This window comes from Thermobia domestica, chromosome 14 (genome assembly GCF_964235325.1).
Source record: "Thermobia domestica chromosome 14, izTheDome1.hap1.1, whole genome shotgun sequence".
In the NCBI taxonomy this organism is placed as follows: domain Eukaryota; kingdom Metazoa; phylum Arthropoda; class Insecta; order Zygentoma; family Lepismatidae; genus Thermobia; species Thermobia domestica.
The window spans coordinates 39,181,680-39,202,108 of NC_137467.1; the positions used below are offsets into that span (position 1 = coordinate 39,181,680).

General features: G+C 35.3%; 1 protein-coding gene across 3 annotated transcripts in view; it reads left to right on the top strand.

The window, feature by feature from the left end:
• Positions 1-20,429, top strand: part of Bcat (Branched chain amino acid transaminase) — a 111,764-nt gene that overhangs the window by 14,088 nt on the left and 77,247 nt on the right. For 2 of the 3 annotated variants that reach the window (XM_081737884.1, XM_081737886.1), the window contains exon 2: positions 18,197-18,331. In XM_081737884.1, coding sequence (XP_081594010.1) covers positions 18,293-18,331 — 39 coding nt within the window. In that variant the 5' untranslated portion in view covers positions 18,197-18,292. Of the gene's footprint in view, positions 1-9,553; positions 9,573-18,196; positions 18,332-20,429 lie in introns of those variants that run through there. The other variant, XM_081737885.1, reaches the window with a different exon arrangement.

The window sequence follows — 20,429 nt, forward strand, 5'->3', positions numbered from 1 at the left end:
TACCTCCGAACAATTTTCAGGAGGTAGCTGGTGAGTACTTGAAATTACATGTCCATAGCCAAACTTCCTCTATAAAAAATGTAGCGTGAGTACCTTAGGACTCCTGAACATTGATTTTTAGATAGGGCACATGTTAGTTCCTAAGTGAAGTGTTGACCCGACTACAGTAGGTCCCATAGTTTTGAAGTTATGGACCTTTAAAGTTCATTCTTTTTTTCGTGTTTTCGGCAGCCTATAACTCCGAAAGGAAGCATTTGTGCACCCAGGTTGGTCTATACTTTTTGTCTTATTTTGGTGTGAGGAATCACCTCCCAAACGTTGTCGGTGTTGTTTTGAAACACCCTGTATATGTTACTCTTTTAAAGTGGTAGTGGAGGGGAAACAATGTTATTGATATATCAAAACAATTTACAACATAGCAGTAATCATGTCACCATTAGTAGTATTCATTAAATGCAGTTCGATATTGTGTTTCTTTATACATATCAGTACATAAATAATAATAATAATAATAATAATAATAATAATAATAATAATAATAATAATAATAATAATAATAATAATAATAATAATAATAATAATAATAATAATAATAATAATAATATCGCAATGTAATTGATATCATATGTATGTTTTAAGTAGTACTAAATGTGCCATTAGTAGACTCTCATTTTTTAATAGGTTTAAAATATTAAAATAACTGTAATAAAATGTAAAATATAGGCTAGGACCAGGGGATACCAAAAAGTCACTTTGCTTTTGTAGGCTACTCAAAAGAGAAATATTGGATGCGCCACTGCTTGTGTTAACATTGTGTTACTCATTGCTTGTTTTCGAATGTCCATGATGGAAAGAGACACGAAAGGACTGAATTGTTTTATGCCTAAGGGGCCCTAAAAAGAATTTTTGCTGGCGGGACCTGATTTCGAAGTTCCGCCAATGGATTGAAGGCAAATTAAATATCGATTAAGGCAAACACTTTTGACATTTGTTGTGTATTAAAAAAATCAGCTAAAACTAATAAAGAATTATTTGAGATGAACTATATCTCAAGAACAATTAAATAGACTAACTTTGATGGTGATTGAAAATGATATACCGTACTCAATGAAATAAACAGGATGCAATAATAAGGGATTTTGCTAAATTGAAAGCCAGAAAATTGTCTCTATAACATGAACTTTTCAGTAACAAAGAAAACACGATATTAAGCTAATTACCATAATCGAATGAAGCATAAGAGGATACCTCTTTGTCAAAATCGAACCCGTGTTAATGTTAAACTTGAAGCTCATGAGTTTTGTTCTGTTTCGACTTTTATGTTTCCATTGAACTTGTCAATTGAGTAGCCTACATACACAACCAGTTGCGCACCCAAGATTTTTCGGAGTAGCCTACAAAACTGTCCGCTGAAGTTGTACTAATTTTCTTAAAAGTTCTCAGGGATCCAGACTCTCGGCCCACCCCCATTGGTGCATCCTTGAACATGAGTAACTAATAATCAAAACTGTACTTTGCCATTAGAACTATTGTTTTAAAATATCGCTCCATCTAAATTTAATACGAAAGAATGAATTGGTAATGATTATTACGCTATTCTAATAGAAAGAGCATTTATATACACTGCTGTGATTGACAGTGAGAGTTCTAAAAAAAAAAAAAAAAAAAAAAAGTGTTACAATCCTAATGATCTTTCGATTACAGTTAGCTTTGCGAGGTATACACAAATACTGCGTGAAAACTAATTGTATTCAAACAAATTTTGAAATACATTAAATTTAACTCAGACCCGTAGCCGAAGAACTCGTATCCATTCCATTTTAACTTAACCAGGCCTATTAAATTGCTGCAATCAAGTAAAATTAGCTTAGGTTCAAAAGTTTTGTTGACTGGCAAATGCTTCATTAACAGTGACTGGTATTGATAACTCCCTCACCTCAACATTTGTATGATTATCGCTTTCGAAATTTTGTCCAGAAGTCGAAAGAAACTTTTCTAGTGCCTTCATTTGCCTCTCATCTTTCAAGTTCCGTAGTTTTCTTTTCCGATAAAATATTCATTTGGTTTTATATCGTTGGCCATTACTAATTATTACACAAAAAACAAAGTACTATTGAAAACACGTCATTATAAATAAAAGAACAAAACGACTCAGGATAGAAACGAAGATGATGACAAATGGACTAATAAATATTAACAAAGTGAGCATTAAGCTGCAGGCAACAATTGTGAGAGTCGCTGATACTAGAAACATAAGTTAAAATTTCTCTCAGAAATTATAAAAAAGTTTATTTGTACCTTCTGTCTTTCTTAGTATTCGCCCCCCTTCCCCCCATGGACCGATGGACAACAAAAGAATAGTCGCTTGGATTTCGATAATGTGCATTTCATTTATGAGACCTTTCTCAACTCAGAACAGAAGCACTATGCGGAGACACTATTTATGATAAGGCGAAGTATCCTTGAAGACATTTCTTTCTGCTGTAATAATGCCACCCAATCTATAAGCAGTAGCGTAGCCAATATGTGTGTTTGGGGGGGGGGGGGCAAGTGCTGTTATAGGTACATATAGAAAAATTACAAACAAAAAAATATATAAACATAAAAATATATAAAAAATTACGAACATTAAAGTACCAAAGTACATTGTCGGACCTCTTTGGGGGGGCGGCTCCTCTGGGCCCCCCTTCCCTACGCCCCTTCCCTACGCCATAAGTAACACGTACAGTTGACTTCCTTTTGTTTGTTGATCCATTCCCATTTTAAAGACATTTGGCAATGATATTCTGTAGCAAAGTCGCGGAAGGATTGTTGGGAGAGAAATGAAGAGTCTGTTATATTTGTATTTTCTGCATATGGTGGGATTGTGGAAAGAATAGCGTTGTCTTTAGTCGTATCACCCTAGTGCTTAATGTAACATGTATTGAAACGCTAAATATCCCTACATTTTATCTCATTCGTAAAATCTCCCTTTTCCCTCTTTAACCCTGGATTACAAAGCCTCCGTAAATTTTACGACATGCCATTTCCAAAAACGCTAGAACATGAAAACCACGTTTCCGAGGGATTTTTTTTTTAATTTTAAATTTTGAAAATATACAAAAATTAAGTATATATATATATTACGAAGGCTTTGTGACGACGTGACAAAGAGGCTTTGTAATCTAGGGTTAAAAAACTTTCCTATATTCCCCTATGCCGCGGGAAATTTTCCTCAAACTAGCATCACTTGTGTGTGTGGCATTGGCGCCAAATTTTTCATCATAGCATTTTCTCTAATAAATATTCACATTTAAAACCCGAAATTCATTTTCCAGTTTGGAGCCCTCTTCACCTGGTGCCTCCTGCGAACGCGTAGTTCACAGGATTCCAGATCCGGCCCTGCCAACTTCAAACAGCTAGCTAGGATTAAAAAAAAAAAAAAAAAAAAAAAAAAAAAAAAAAAAAAGTAGCGTGCGAGTACTGAAACGCTTGGGATCGGCGAAAATGCACTCGGGTAGTGCAGCTTGGATATAAATCTAACTTCATCGCTGCCTTGTGACCAACTAAAAAACAAAAAGTTGGCTAGGGTAGCGCGTGAAAAAAAAATATGCAAGTAGATATTGGATATCCCAAGAGAACAGAAAATCTTAGTATGTTCTTCTTCTTTCTTAACCAAAATTAAGGTTTTGTATCTTCACACTATTTGCTGTTATATGAATATTTAAAGAAATTAATGATTTGTAAGGTTGTAAGGTTATGGTAATAAACCTGGGTCAGCAACTTTCCTCACCTTACCTTTGAATACTTAAGTGTGTCTTTTATTATTGAGTTCCGCGCAATTCAGCTTTCTTGCCTTAATTTGGTTTATATATGTGGTAAGTGGTCTATTCTTTGCTCGTGTATTTCACAAGTAATGCTTCGTAATGCCTCTTGGTAATGCCATCTTTACAATTCTACTGGATATTCTGAGTCTATGCCCAGAAGAACTGTTGAACTTGGAAATCCTTTCAAGCTTGTGTTTTTGGTAAGTTTTCTGTCCCAGGCAGGAGAGTGCTTGGTCATGTCCCAGTGGTCATGAGGACATGTGCACTGGATTTCCTCAGGACATAGAGTACTAACTAATTTAGTGTATTGGAATATTCAATATGGTGACTTCGGCCACACGTGGAATTATCTTCCGTAACTTCTATCTGACGTCACACACGAGCCGAGAATACAATTATTGAACACAAAATTATCATGGTCAGTTCTGAGTTTTTATTTCGATTTTATCGAGTGTACTGTGCTCATCTCGATGTGAAGTGTATATCAGGACTTGGTCGTTTGGTGAGACCTTATTTGATCCAATAGCAATTGCAATAGCAGTTTACTCTTAAGTTGCTGCCAAATTCTAAATTAATTAGGCCCTATGTGTTAATTTCATTTATTATAATTCAGTATAATTTTCCCTTGTCCCTTATGTTAAGTCGTTGCACTTGATTATGGTTCTAGTCGCCTAAAACTAGTGGTGGAGCTTGCCCTATAATTTTAGTGGTTACATTCATTATAACCAGCCTTCTTTCCAAAACGCAACATGGTAGAGGCTCCGAGTAAATCTTGGCTAACAATAATTTCCTGTAGAGACGCAGGCCCGTATCCAAGGGGGATCTAGGTGTCGGACCCCGTAAATTTTTACCGCTCGCCCCCTAATATTTTCACGGTAGGCTTGCAAATGAACTATAATATGGTAATGAACTATAGTATGGTTGGATCGGATCCCCCCTAACATCTACCGCCCCCCCTCTTTAATTTTTTTGGGCTGGCTACCGGTCTGTAGAGACGTCAAAAATATATGAACTTCCACGCAGACGATGAACTCAGTTTGTTGTAGAAATGAAACATGTGTATCTGGACTCCAAAATAAAGACGAATAAATTATTGTCTCCCTGGTCCTGAGAAGTTGATATGTAACATTTGGCAACACTGTGTTTTGTTATATCTTTAAAGTTTGCAACTCATCCATAGTTTTAAATGTTGTGTAATATTTTAGTCTAGCATAATATAACTTATCAATTGGTTTATCTCTAGCCTATCCGTCACTTCTATGAAATCGCAACGCGTGGCAGAAACGATTTCTAAATAGTCATATAACGCAATTTTAAAGATTTGTTGCCGGTCTTTGGACGCAAGCCAATTGCTAAGCATCCTTAAACTAAACACGAAAATGAACCGTTGTTGATCAACTTCATATTAAATAAATACGCCATTTGGTGCTTATTTATACCATATTTCAGAAAAAACAGTACCTCTTTGAGACACTTTTGACATTGTGAAAATGAAAACACTTTTTCGAATCTTGAAACTCAAAGAAAGAGCATAATTTTTATATTATGGCTTCTTCTGCAAATTTTGTGTCTATAATAACTGTTATAGCTAAGACACTTGAACGAACATCTTTCTTACTTTATTATTATTATTATTATTATTATTATTATTATTATTATTATTATTATTATTATTATTATTATTATTATTATTATTATTATTATTATAACACTGTATAAACATGAAAGATAAGTGGTTTGTACCTGAATGCTAAAAAATAGTTGACTGCTGACCTCGGTAGTCGTGAAGTCTAGGAGGCAAGGACATCGTTCACGAGGCACTGGGTTTGAGTTCCGGAGGAACAAGTATCTCGCGCCGGCCATACATGTTCAAAACTGCTTGGTCCGGGTTTAGGACTCTCATCGGCTTGAGCGATTCGGCCCATAGCTCATTCACAGCCAACAGCTCACCCATCCAAACCGACACGAGCCGAAACAAACAGAGCTGATGGCTCACCTTAACCGAGCCGGCTCGAGACAATGGCTCACCTGAGCCGAGTCGGTGCCTCATCTCAACAAAGCCGGTTCGAGCTGTTCGCTCAGTTGAACCGAGATAAGCCGGTTAACATCCCTACACGGGTTGGGCTTCTGCTTCGGCTCAAAACTTTCACTGTCTAGGTCTCAGCCTTGGAGGTGAGAACTACAGTATAGCGTTCACGACATTTCAGGCTGTCTTGTTATAAAAATCCATTGTTGTCTTGTTAATCGAGAAGAGGCAAGATGCGGCAGTGTCTCACCTCGTGAGCAACACTAAAAGTATTACACATTACTGCTTACACTTCTCATAGCTTTCGCTTTCCAGTCTAATCAGGCAATGATTTCAAAATGAGTTAAAACGAGCTAAATGAGCGAGCCATTTTTCAAACTCGACTCGACTCGAAACTCAACCTCAAAACAGTGACTCGGCTCGGAAATCGACTCGAGAAATCACTTCGAGTTTCGAGTCGAGTCGAGTTTTAGCTCGACTTGTACCCATCCCTACAACCTGGATAAGTTGAATTTGAAGGGTTTCATAATCATATTTAAAAGTCTCGGTAACTCGAACTTTCGCTCTATGAGTCGAAGTTTACTTCTATAAGTCGAATTTCTCTTGATGTGATCTCGATAACTCGAAGCTATAGCTCTATGCCGTTACATATAGTTGACATTGTTGCTAGTCCTGTTATTGTTGCTAATGTGTACTGTAATTGTATTTCACTCATGTCAAGTATTTTATTTTCACTAGTCATCTCATCTTATTTAATTCAAAGAACTTTCATAACTTTGAGTTATAGAGGTTGAATGAATAAAGAACTTCGAGATATGTAAGCACTTTTCATTAGGAATGCGGAACAACGGTATCTTGAATTTTTGTTGTGGCCACATTGATAACTCGTATTTCGATTTCTCGAAAAACTCGATAAATCGAATTTTTATGTATTCCCTTCTGCTTCGAATTATCGATATCCCACTTATTATTAAATTGATTCTAGGAGACACCTCCATATTTTTTTTTTTTTTTACCCAGAAAAAGTATATATATTATTACGGGATAGAACCCTCCCCTTACGGATAGGGACAGTATTCTTTTCCCTCTAACATTTTAATGGCACCTTTATAATGGACAAGAATTATTCCCAGTTCATGCTATTTAGAACAGAGAATATTTTCTTGCATTATTTCTCCTGCATTTATAAAGGAACCAAAATCGTTTGCCCTACGATAAAATGTCAATGAGGAATAGACTACAGTAATACTTTGGAATTGAAACTTAATACATTCCAGAATCCCAAATTCCAAGACATTTTTTTCCTGAACAGGGGTGTAGCCACGTGGAAGGGTATCGGGGCAAAGCCCCTCAAATGATTTCCTGGACCCTCCAAATGACCACCTTTTAAAACATCATTGTTAAATTACCTCGCTTCAGTTATTTAAAAATAACAAAGTTTACATTACATATAATTAATAATTTATGGTAAATTATTTACTGATAATTACCGATCGAAAAATAGTATGCTATCTCTTCCGTGTGAGGAATGACCAAATGCACAGCTTGCTACCACATCTGCTTCAACCGATTGATCTAGTGCTCCTGTGCAGATAATGTCCAATATGAAGCACAATAAACAAATGGACTTTGCAAAATACTTTTTTTGTGACAGCAGATTACACAATTTATTGTGATTTATATTTGACAGTTTGAAGAAAAACGTTTTAAGAAGTTACTATAAGAACTGCCATAAAAAATGGTACTAAACTGATTTGTAAGTACATTATATTTTTTATATGTAATAACTAGTATTCTAAAAAAACATTTTTTATCATTTGGAAAATTTGGTGAAAACCAACTTTTTTATTGTTTTTCAGTTTGGATTCCATTCGTTCTTTTTTTCTTTTTTCTTTTTTTCTTTTTTTTTCTTTTTCTTTTTTTTTTTTTTTTTGCTACTTCATGTAAAATAGGAAGTGAGGTATAGCTGTTAATAAAATAATTATTTGTATTTTAGTCACGAATAACCAATAAATATTTTTGTCAGGAAATCTTCAAGAAATTAAGTAAAATTTCAAAGAAAATCAGTCTTATGTAGATAGCTTTTGTGTACAATGGCTTAAATTGAAATAGTTATGCACAAAGGTATAATATTTGGTCAAGGGCAGTAGTTCTTATTTAAGCTTAAGAAATGTATCGTACCTGGTACATAATATTTATGGAGAAAAGCAAAAGAAAGAAAAGAAAAGAAAAGAAAAGAAAAGAAAAGAAAAGAAAAGAAAAGAAAAGGCTTGTAAAAACAGTTTTTAGTGTTCCAAAATTTAGGAAACCAAAATTTTTCGGTTTATCAGGCCTCAAAATCACTAGCTGTAACACACTTTTTTTTTTTTTTTTTACTTTGTACATTGAAGCTGGCCTCTCCTCAAAAATGACGGGCCCCTCCTCGATAAACCTGTGGCTACACCTCTGCCCTTGAAGATAATAGAAATTGGATTAATTCGTTCCTGGGTCGCACGAACTGGAATTTTCAAAATGATTTTAACAATAGATATGCCGGATCTTAAGGTAAAATATTAAAAGCAAAATTATTTATATATTGGAGGTAAAATTCTGTGAAAACAGCAAGCATTATTTTTATTGGATATCATGGACAGTGAATTCCTATTTATCAGATCAATGTTAAGATTATATTATAATTCCCATTTCTTTCGGCACGATTTACATTTGATTTACACGCTCAGACATAAGAGAATTTCTATTTTCTGTTGTCTTTTCTTCTACGTATTTCTTAATGACTAAACATGTAGATTGTTCTTTTGTCTACATTCGTAAAGATCACCTTATCTAATGTCAATCTACACACTCTGCATTTCATCAGCCAACTGTCGACTCAATGAACTGGAATTCAATGGCCGAGGCCTTCTGACGAAACGCAGAGGGAGAAACGACACGGGTGAAAGTAGATTAAGTTAACCTACGACGAGGATGTAGAGAAGAATGTTCCGTGACTTTCACTCCGAATTCAAGAACCTACCCAAATCCGTAAGGATATTCGTTGGTCAGCAACGAAAATGATATTATTATTATTATTATTATTATTATTATTATTATTATTATTATTATTATTATTATTATTATTATTATTATTATTATTATTATTATTATTATTATTGGATGCGTTCATAATTGGTATCGTACCATAATATAAGTGTATACGAATTTTCTTGCTTACGTGCCGAGCTTGAGTTCGAGTCATCTGGCCGCCCATAACTTGGATTCCATGTTCCTGAAGGAGGCTTATGGGGCGTTTACACTTAGTCGATTTGCATTCGATTCAGTTGAATTGACGTAACTTTCAACTTAATCGACCGTGTAAACAGGACTTCAACTTAATCGCTTGTTGATCGAAAGCGACTAATCGACTAGCAACTGAATTGAAAGACGTTCTATTTTCTGTGGTCGATTCTATTTTCTTCTGCTATAACACCGCAAATTGTACCAATTACTTTTTGCTTGGACATCTTTAAAATTGCCAGTCAATTTCGAATCGACCAGAGGAGAGCGAGTCGACAAGCAGCATTCAATTTCGGTTGAAACAATTGAACACATCCATCGATCTGATTCGGCCTAGTTGCTTCGATTTAGTCGCAAATGCAGCGAGTCGATTTAGCCGTGCGACTAAATCGACCAAGTGTAAACGCCCCATTACAGAACACCGAGACAGTCAACGATGGAAAATCGCAGAGAGTTTCAGGCAAGTGGTGCGTAGACTTTTACCTTTCACAATCTATATCCAACTGAAAAGCATTCATTTTCATTTGTAAAGCAAACCCAGGTCACTAACTCATTCATTACTTCTGCTTTAAAGATTTTAATTTCCAAAATCCTGGAATAGCTGTTCCAAATCCCCAATTTCTTGATTTCATTTGTGGTACTTCAAGCTTCAAGAACTGACGAGATCATCTGCACATGAAAATGCTGGGTAACGATCCCAGTACCTCTCGCAGGCCAAAGTAAAATAAGATGAAACAGGCATACAAAGGCATTATTAAATTAGCAGCAAAAAATCACGTGAGATACTTTCACTAAAGCTTCCAACAATAAGCTGAACAAAGCCTATGGGGATATGTACGCACCACAAACACACACAAATAGCGGGCATATCATTCTGGTTCCGGGGCAAAATTTACAAAGATTTTTCGTTCGATTTCCAAGTTGTTCGATATTCAGGTCCTTGTGATTTTAGGGACAATACTACATTTTCCTCTCTCAGTCTGTTTCGAAAATCCCTCAGCAATTTTAAGCCCCTTACCCCCCCCCCCCAGCCAGTAACCAAAACACTGAGTACAATATTTCGATATTACTCTAACGTATATACAAATTCCAGTATACTGAATACAGTTAATTATGGGCTGTGAGTAATCTAAATTTGTGTAACTACTTTCTAACGGACAGAGCCGGCTCTACCATATGTGCAACACGCGCATTTGCATGGAGCGGCAAAATCTGTCACAGGTATATTATATAAAATAAATATTTCTTGTTGGAAGTAGACTTCATGATGATCGGTAAATTCACTAAGCTGACCTTCTATTTGAATACTATGCTCATAAATCATGTTTAGATCGCAGTAGCTTAACAGGTCACATGGACAGTGCTAAAGCAAATGTTCAAACAAATTCCACCATGAATTTCTTGATTGTTGTCAAATACAAGAACTCAATTCTCGAACAGTAGCCAACACCTGTCCCGTTTAGTAAGTTATTACAGTTTTGATATGAAAACTAGTCTTATTTTTGTCAGAAACAAGTTTCTTATCATTGAGGGTGGAAACAAGTTTTTTTTTTTTTTTTTTTTAATGGATGTAGAAGGAAAATCAAGAAATAAACATAAAAGAGCTAAACATTGTTCAGCGTAAGCTCTAAACTCCGATAAACAAAATATTTGTATCCTCCCGCTTGTCACAAATACGATTGGCTAGTAATGTATCACTCCCACTCCCCACGGGGAGGAGCAAATTATACACGTTCATTTTGACAATACTGTCTCGTGTTGTTCAGATAGGCTACTTACAACAGCAGCAGGAAAAAAAAAAACTCGAAAGATTAAAAATAAGTATTTGAATTTCGCTGGTAAACAATTGCTGCTTAGTGAGTAAAGGTTTACCTTGTTGGTGTTTCACCACAACATTTGCGGAACCCGGATTCATGCCAGTCATCTTTCAGACTTTAAAAGCATAACACGCCTCCACAGTTGAATTGGCGTCATAATTACTACGCATGCTTAGTGTTTATTTCTATTGTTTCATTAACCACACTCGATTGCAGTATTATTAGATAATCCGTATTATATTTTTGTCATTTAGAATAATATAGCAGTTTTATATGAAGCTTCATAGTAAAAGCAATAATGCAATCACATGAACTATTTTGCGGAGGAGTACAAGCGTCAGTAGGACAACAGCAAATCAGCGAGATTTAGTTTCACGTGGTTTTGTTTATCGCAGTTTAGAGCTTATGCCGAACAATGTATAGTTGAACTGGAATTGCAAACTGGTATATTGAGATTAAAGCTCCATATTGATTTCTGTAAAAAGGATTACCATCTTTCCTCTGCAGGTGTGTTTGTTTATCCTACACTAACATAATAGTTTATTATTTAAAGCGAAAAACAGGCACGACGAGATTGTATTTGTAGTGTTTAGGCCTTTTTCTAAACTACAAGTGTTTCTTCCTTCGTTTCATTTTCATGGTGGAGTAGCATATTTCGATTTGTTCTTTCTGGAGAAAGAGGGGGTGGCAAATTGCCTAGGGCCGTCCCTGGTAACGGACACCTCTCATTTACGGACAGATAATCATGTCCTACCGATGTTTGTTATTCAAAGATTTAATTTTTATTATTATTATTTGATAATCACTTTTTGTTGTACGAATTCTTAAGGTTTTATACAAATGCTATGCTACGTATTTAAGGAATGTTGATTAAACCTGCTGATATTTGTTACGATAAAAAGAAAATAGCACAGTTTAACCGTTTCAGTGCTTCGAAGGTCATTTTTGTGTTTCTTGGAGGTACAAATGATTGATTTCACTAAACTTTCACTCACAAAAGTATACTTAGAACAAAAATTAAGACCACAAATGAGATTATATAAATATAATAACAATAATAATAGTAAAGATTATCGTTACTGGAAACGTTTTAAGAGGTCCAGGAGAGAGAAGACAAAATTTGATTTCGAGTGAATTAGTAAACCTGTAGTTCTACATTATCTTTTCAGTTAATTGTTCAAGAGATAAAACTTTTGCTATTACACATAGATATTTTGATATTTACATACGGAAATCACATTTATGAAACTCAGATATCTGCTAAATCAGGCGCGCACTTACAAATTTGTGTTGGGAGGGGTCCGATAGTACAAGACATTTCGTCTATGATATTGAGCAGCTGTTATCCTGAATCCAAAAAGACTATAAGTAATTGTTAAGAGTACTGTCACCTATTTCTTGGGTTGGAGGGGGATAAAAAGCAAGAGCACAGATGAAGTGTAAGATTAAATCTTTTGGCTACTAGGTTACATCAATAATTTCTCTGCTTAATAAATTTATTTTTATTAAGAAAATGTTCTAATGTATATCGAATTACAAAGTTTCTTGGGGGGTGGGGGGTCCATAGCCGGTGGACCTCCGCGTGGGTGCGCCCCTGTGCTAGATGTTACCATTAAGAAAAAAGAAAGTATCACCGATAACTGCGAAATCTCAAACAATTTAAGCTAATTTCGATAAGAACGTCACTTACTATTCCTGTATGTGCAACAGCCCATTCACAAGTTTGTATGTGCTTTATAATTAATATTTTGTTCTAACGCGTATTTGGCCCCCCCTAGAAATTTTTTTTTTTAGTTCTTGAGCCCCCTCTTCCCAGTGTTGGGTAAGTTACTTGTAAAAATGTAACGCGTTACAAGTTACTTTACTTTCTCTTAAAACGTAACGCGTTAGTAACGCGTTACTTGCTCCCAAAAAGTAACAGTTACTTTACTTCGAAAGTAACGCGTTACTAACGCGTTACTTTTAGCTCCGAAACTTTAAAAATATCAAAAAAAATATGGCTTCAATTTTCCGTACTACTATTACTATCGCTATTATTATTATTATTATTATTATTATTATTATTATTATTATTATTATTATTATTATTATTATTATTATTATTATTATTATTATTACTGCACGTTCTGAATCGCTTTATGTAAATGCAAGGACAAATTTTTACTTGATATATGAACATTTTCATATAATGTAACATTGATAAAATGCCATACTGCGTTACTCATAGGGATGGACACGAGCGAGTTTTCTTTGACACTCGATTCGACTAGAAACAGACATCTTTGAGCTCGACCCGAGAAGTCGACTCGAAAAATTTCCTCCAGCTCGACTTGAATTGGGGTCGAGTTTCGAGACAACTCGAGCCAAATTCGGTGTGTAGTTCCGAGTACATTCTTCAAGTATATTACATAGACAGTATAATTATTATCAATTACACTACTACTACTACAACTTATTATTATTATTATTATTATTATTATTATTATTATTATTATTATTATTATTATTATTATTATTATTATTATTATTATTATAACATTGTATATAAAAAGAAAGATAGGCGGTTTGTATTTGAATACTAAAAAACTAGTTGATTGCCAACCTCGGTAGCCGTGAAGTCTAGGAGTCAAGGACATTGTTCACGAGCTTCTGAATTTGGGTTGAGGGTTCTGAGTATTCGGCCTCGAGCCAAACACTGTTAAAAGTTATAGGGCACTGGCCAAATATCTTCAAAACTGCTCGGCCTCGGTTTAGAATTGTCAATGACTCGAGCAGCTCGGCTTACAGCTCATTCACTATCGACCCGAATCGAGAAGTGAGCCGAGCCAACAGCTCACAAAACCGACTCGGCCAGAGCCCTCGGCTCAGTTGAGCCGAACCGAACAAATGGCTCATCCCTACCAAGCCAGCTCGAGCCGATGGTTCACCCCAAGTGAGCCTGCTCGAAACATCTTCTCAGTTGAGCCGAGCCGAGCTGAGCTTGTTATGAAAAATCTCTTGTGGTCTCGTTATCGAGACGAGACGAGATGCAAGCAGTGTCCCCTCTCGTGAGCAACACTAAAAGTATTCCATATTACTGTTTAGCTTAGATTTCAAGACGACTTAAAACGAATGAGCCATTTATCAATCTCGACTGGACTCGAAACTAGACGCGAAAAACTGAATCGGCTCGGAACTCGATTCGAGGATATTACCCTTGACTTGACTCGAAACTCGACTTGAATTCGAGTCGAGTCGAGTCGAGTTTTAGCTTGACTCGTGCTCATCCCTTAGCGTTAGAAAAAAATGGTTGCTTATTATTATTATGCTAAACTAATTATATAATAATAACAATTTTGTTATGTAAAATTAAAAATAAAGAATATAGAGAAACATTACACTACTCTATAATCAACGGGACTCTAGGATAAGCAAACTGATCTGAAAGAACTCCAATATTACATACCATCAGCAAACTATTTCCTAGTAATAAAGTAGGCCTGCTCATCAGAACACAGTTTATTCATATTAACCCCTTACTGTAAATCGTAATTATGGCACCCTAGTTGTTGATAAATATTTTCCGCCGGGGCACTTCAGACACTTTACTTTTAAATCCGTCCATCATCCTCAGCTCTTAAGAAAAAAATATTCTTAAGAGCTGAGTAAAATGTTCGATCGGTAAAATATTTTCGTTCTCCATCTTTATAAAAACAACACCAAAGTAAAATAGACTACCGGTATCATTGCACTCCTAGTTCACTCACTGAATGTATTGATTTGGAGCTGTCAAAATCTACGACAAAATCTTCCGGGTGCTTGCAATTAGTACATGTGATTTCCCTAAGGTTGTCCTCATCTTCAAAAAGCAGCAAGTGGCACTATGAACTTATCTGTTTCTCTGTGTGTCTGTGACTGTTGGTCACTGACATACATAGTTCATGCTCGATTGTTTCATTCTGAGAAATTCATTTACAGGAAAGAAACATTTGTTTCCGAAAAATATATATACATATGTTGTAGTTACTCATCCGAAATGTAACGCGAAAAAAGTAACGCAAACTAGGTACGTTACTTAAAAATTTGTAACGCGTTACCGTTACAGTTACTTTGGAAAAAATGTAACGCGTTACTAGGAAACGTTACTTAAAAAGTAATGCGTTACAAGTAACGCGTTACTTGCGTTACGTTACTTCCCAACACTGCCTCTTTCCATCTTTCTCTTACTCTTTATGGGCCAACCGGAGCCTGAAGGCCTCCCACAAGGCAAGGTCTGCAGGGCCGTTAGTATGCTTCTGGACCCGTTCCATATATGACAAATTAATTAAGGGGACAATATTGACAAATCTCAAAGCCATACGAATAAATATTATTTCTAACGCCCCTAATATTAGACATTTATTACTGAAATGGGCTCACGACTCATTTTTGTTTTATTTACCTTTTGTGTGTTGTAGTGTTTATGTAATGTAGTGAACTTGTTCGATGCTTCATTTATAATTTCATGTTCGTATCGTATATGGAGCAAGAAATTTTTTTCTTAAAGTGCCCCCCCTCCTCGAACGGCGAGGAGCTTCCCTGGGGGGCAGTTGCCCCCCACAAGTTATGGCCCTGTCTTGAAGTATATCAAAGTGAAGCTTAATACATATATCATCACCAACAAAGAGATCGTAGCCAGCAATGTGTGTATTTAAGCTCAAGACAGGATGGATGTTCTTCTTCATCCATGTATATAACGGAATTCCCATTGCACATTCCTTTTCCGAATAACAAACACTGTTAAAGGAAAAAATAACTTTGTATCTAGGAATAGTATCAGGCCGTAATATTTAAGTTAAAACATTTGCATTTTTTAAAATGTGTTATTGATCTGTGCTAGAAAATGTATCCTACACTTTGTGCAAGCGTCTATTGCTTTTAAGTGAGAGATTTAAGAGTGCCCGTGCATGTCGAAACGTTTGGTATTTGCAGTTTGTTTTCGTGTATATAATTATTGGTGAGTTATTATATTAACTGATCTCGTGAGATTCTTTGTATTATAAAATTTCTACATTTTGTTGTGAGTAGTTTTATAAACAATCATGGTTTCAGATGATCCCCTTCTCCCTAGTGCATATTTCAATTCATGCGCAATATGAGTTACCAGAATTTGTACAGAGGAATCAAGATGGCAGCCAGACAGGCCGGTAGCCAGCCCAAAAATGTAGGGGGGGGGGCTGAAGTTAGGGGGGCCCGATCCAACCATATTATAGTTCATCACCATATTATAGTTCATTTGCAAGCCTACCGTGAAAATTTTAAGGGGGCGGCTCCCTAGACTCCCCTGGATACTGGCCTGCAGCCGGACAGATAAGTGTATGAGTAAACTCTCACTGTTTACAATTTTCCACTTTTCAAACAGTAACAATTTTAGTCATTTTTTGTTTGATAAAATCTTTAAGTTACTTACAGCAATTTATATATGTCAGGCGCCACTACTCCTCGTTATTTCTTACAATTCTTAGTGTTAGCAATTTTTCTTAGAGCCGGTTAGGCCTGTTGGGCGTCATGACTGGGACATTTTGTTTATAGCTCGTACTGTAACTTTTAAATCGATTCCAATATCGAAACAATCAGATTTAGCGACATGGTCAACATGGCTTGATAGCTGCGACCAGTATTTCCTTCATACATTTTTATGGGGCATTGCCTCCCCCGGAGCTTGAGAGTTCCCCACGGAGGAGACCATAATAATACATCTATAATATAATAATAAATAGAATAGTACCAGCAGTGAGAAGTGTGCCCCTCCGGAACATAGTTTCTGAAAGAAACACTGGCTGCGACTGTAATCATAAGCATCCAAAAATTAGAATAGATTAGAATTTGTGCTCTAGTACTTTATAGTACTCTCTCTAGTACTAGAGCACAAATTCTAGTACTTCGAATCGAATGCATTTACTGTAGTTTTCGAATCGAATGAGGTTAGTAAGAATTTCGAATGCGAATCGGATGCTCTTGCTGTTAACAAGATTGTCAAGAAAGATTTATTAGTATACTATGCCAAAATTGAACGGCGTAATTCTTTCATTTGGTAACATAAAGTTGAGTGTTTTATGTTTACTAATCATGTACCTTCTAATTTCTCTAAATTTACGTTTGAATAGCATAATTTAAAAATATTATTTCCCTATAACGCTTAATTCTTGATTCCAGCCATCTAACATTCATTCAGAAATATCAGAAGTCGGTATTGCTACGACAATGGCGTGAACAAGAGGGGTTTTCGGGTTTAATCCCCCTTAAAGCAAGGATTCGAAAATAAACATTTATCATATTAAGGATATATATACAAATATTTGAAATGATATGAACTTGGGAACTTGAACCCCTTGACAAAATTCTGCGTATGCCACTGAAACGGCATATGTTTATGTTGATCATTATTTCGTTGCTTACCTGTTGAATTTAAAAGTCAATTTAGAAACGTGAACAGTTCTAGCCTGTTGTTCTAAATTGAACTAAGTAACTGTGAACCCAATTTTATTTGGAACAGTTATGAACCACATTATTTAATACTAATTAAGAATGTATTTAGAATCAGTGTGCGAATTGAAAAATTTTCCCAGGGGGGATGAATTTCACCCATATGCGCACCCAGTCCCCCCCCCACATATTTCACTCAAGTAACATTTAGGTTAGCTACGCAAAGGAAGAATTGTTCCCTTTTTCTATCTTATCTTTATGTCCATTTAAAAATACTCCAGAGGGGGAAAAAGTTATCCCTGCCAGGGATAAAATTTTTCTTCTCCAGGGTGGGAAAGATTTTTGTCAGGGGGGAAATCCCTGGCATCCCCCCGCCAATTCGCACCCTGTTTAGAATCACATTTTAAGCAAGTCAATAATTATATTGTATTAACAACTAGTTCAGAACAAATGTTCACATCTAGCGTTGAACCAATAAATAGTATCTACTGAGATTTTGTAAATACTAACACACCAAAATTTTCATTTCTGTATTTACAGTTAGCATATTCGCGTCTTTAATTGCCTTCAAATCATTACACGTGCAATTAAAATAATTTTGTGTATTCTATATTAAATCAGAAATACAAGTTTTGAACTCTCAAAGGATAAAGATGTTTCACGAAATAAACAACTATGCCAATGATAATAAATTAAGATAGTCTGTTGCCTAGCAGCAAACATGTTCAATTCTTTTATTTAATTTTTTTTTTTATTCGATGGAAGTTGAAAATTTTTTGTAATGTTTAAATCATGCTCGTGTTATTTAGGCTCCTCTTTTTTACTTTAAGGTGGTCTGGATCTACAATAACAGTTGAAATTTTACTAGTTTGAAATTGTGATTCGTGAAACAGAGAAGGGAATTACATCTAAATTAATCTGGGCAAATGGCATCACTTGTACCGAGGGCTTTCTTGCAGCAACAGGTAAGCTCAATACAATTATTTCCGTAATATTATGTGAAACCTTTTACATCATAAGTTTTCGCATTTGATGTGTAACTAGCCAATTATAAACTTTTATTCTTGTTGTACTTTTATTTCAAAATTTAATATCGTTTGTCAAAAGGTAAATAAACAAACAAGAAAGAGATTTCGTCCAGGGACTCTACACGTAATTTCCTGTTTAAAAAATTGGCATTTATTCCGAAGTTGATCGTCCGCTTTCGCCACGATTTTTCGCTGTCATCTCGTTTCCACATTTTCTGCAATTTGTTACTAGGTTCATTAATCCTTGCTCTTCACAAACTTTTAAAAGATTTTGCTTCACAAATCAACGTATTGCTTCACAAATGTTCAAATTGTTACTTTATTGCCCTTGCACATTCGCCATGTTGATAACATAAATGTTCGTTACTTTCCCACAATGCAACTGTTTAGTTAGCTTGCGCCAAATAGTTCCCCCGCTCGCGGTATAGTCCCATGTTTATAACCGCTTATATATAAAACAAACAAACAGATTTTTCGAGACCCTTATATATTATCAAGCACACAAACGATCAAATTATCCATATCTTTCCTGTAAATTTTAAAACTTTTGCTGGAAACGGACGCCCAACTTTGGAACTTAACCCAAAAATTCATTGTAAGATTACAATCTCATCTATAAATTTGCTTTATATCCTAAAAACAGCTTAACTTACATAATGGACTTCCTCATTATGTAAATCTTGTATTAACAAATTTCATCATTTATGCTAAATTTCAATTTGTACATAAAACCAGATTTCTAGGCCAATCTTTCAAGCAATGTTTAATTATGAGGAGCCATCTTTTTTGTTTTTGCGAATTGAAAAAAAAATACAATTTCTATTAATATTAGGGCCTATGTTTAGTTGAAGATGGCCAACCTTTAAAAAAAAAAAATCTTACAATTTCGCTAATTTTATGTTAATATTAGGTTAGGCTAGGTTAATTTAGGCTACTTTCGTTTAGTTTAAGTTAGGTTAGGTTAGGGTAGGGTAGGGTAACATGATTGTATTCATATTCTCCTATTGTCCGCTTTCGGTAAGTACATATAGTCTCTACAGCATTTTGCATTTCTCATTTCAACAACATGTATCTATTCCATTCTTAAATGAGACACAAATCAATTATGTTTCTCCTATTTCAGCTCATTTCTCCTGTAAATCTTCTGTTTTTTTTTTTTTTGCCTACTTCTGGTCCCCTTCATCTAAACATATCCCAATGTTAGCATAGATTAGGTTAGGTTAGGTTAGGTTTGTACTTACCTTCATCCCCTTCATCTGAATATAAACCATTTTAGTTTTAACATGAAGCATTTAATGAGTTAAAAATCAACTTTAAGGCCTGAATTGTGACGACAGCAGCAGTACTCAATTCTATTTTGGAATACTTAGATAATACATAGTAATACTACTATTGTAATTTAGTTTTATACTATTGTAATTTATGTTATTACTTTTTTTTAAAAAAAATCTATAATAAGTGTGTCACGATGTTGTGACGGTTCTGTAAAGTGTGTCCTCAGCCAAAAGAATATTGGGAATCGCTGTCTTAGAGAACAGTCCATTGCAGAAGTATAAGAAACATTAAATACAAGGATAAGCCAATAAGTATTATCTACAATCATTTTTTTTATTATTTATTACCACAAGAGTACAATGTTTTTATTCATCTTATTTTTCAACATAGTCACCTTGCTTTTCAATGCACCTCCTCCACCATTGCAGAAGTTTACCGATATCCTCTGAAAAAAAAAAAAAAATAAGTGGTTACATAGCAATCCACGAATGCACCACATCCTTCATCTGTTGATCGGATCTGAATCGATCGTCTCTGAGAGCATCTTTAAATGGACCAAACAAATGATAATCCGACGGAGCGAGATTGGGACTGTATGCAGGATGCTCGAACACCTCGAAAGGCAGCGCCTGAAAAGTTTCAGAGCTGTAGAGTTGCGGTATATGGACGCCCATTATTATGCAAGAGAGGAGCGCATTCCGGCAATTGACTTCTGCGTTTATTTTGAATTGCAAGCTTCAACTTACTTACCAGCATATCA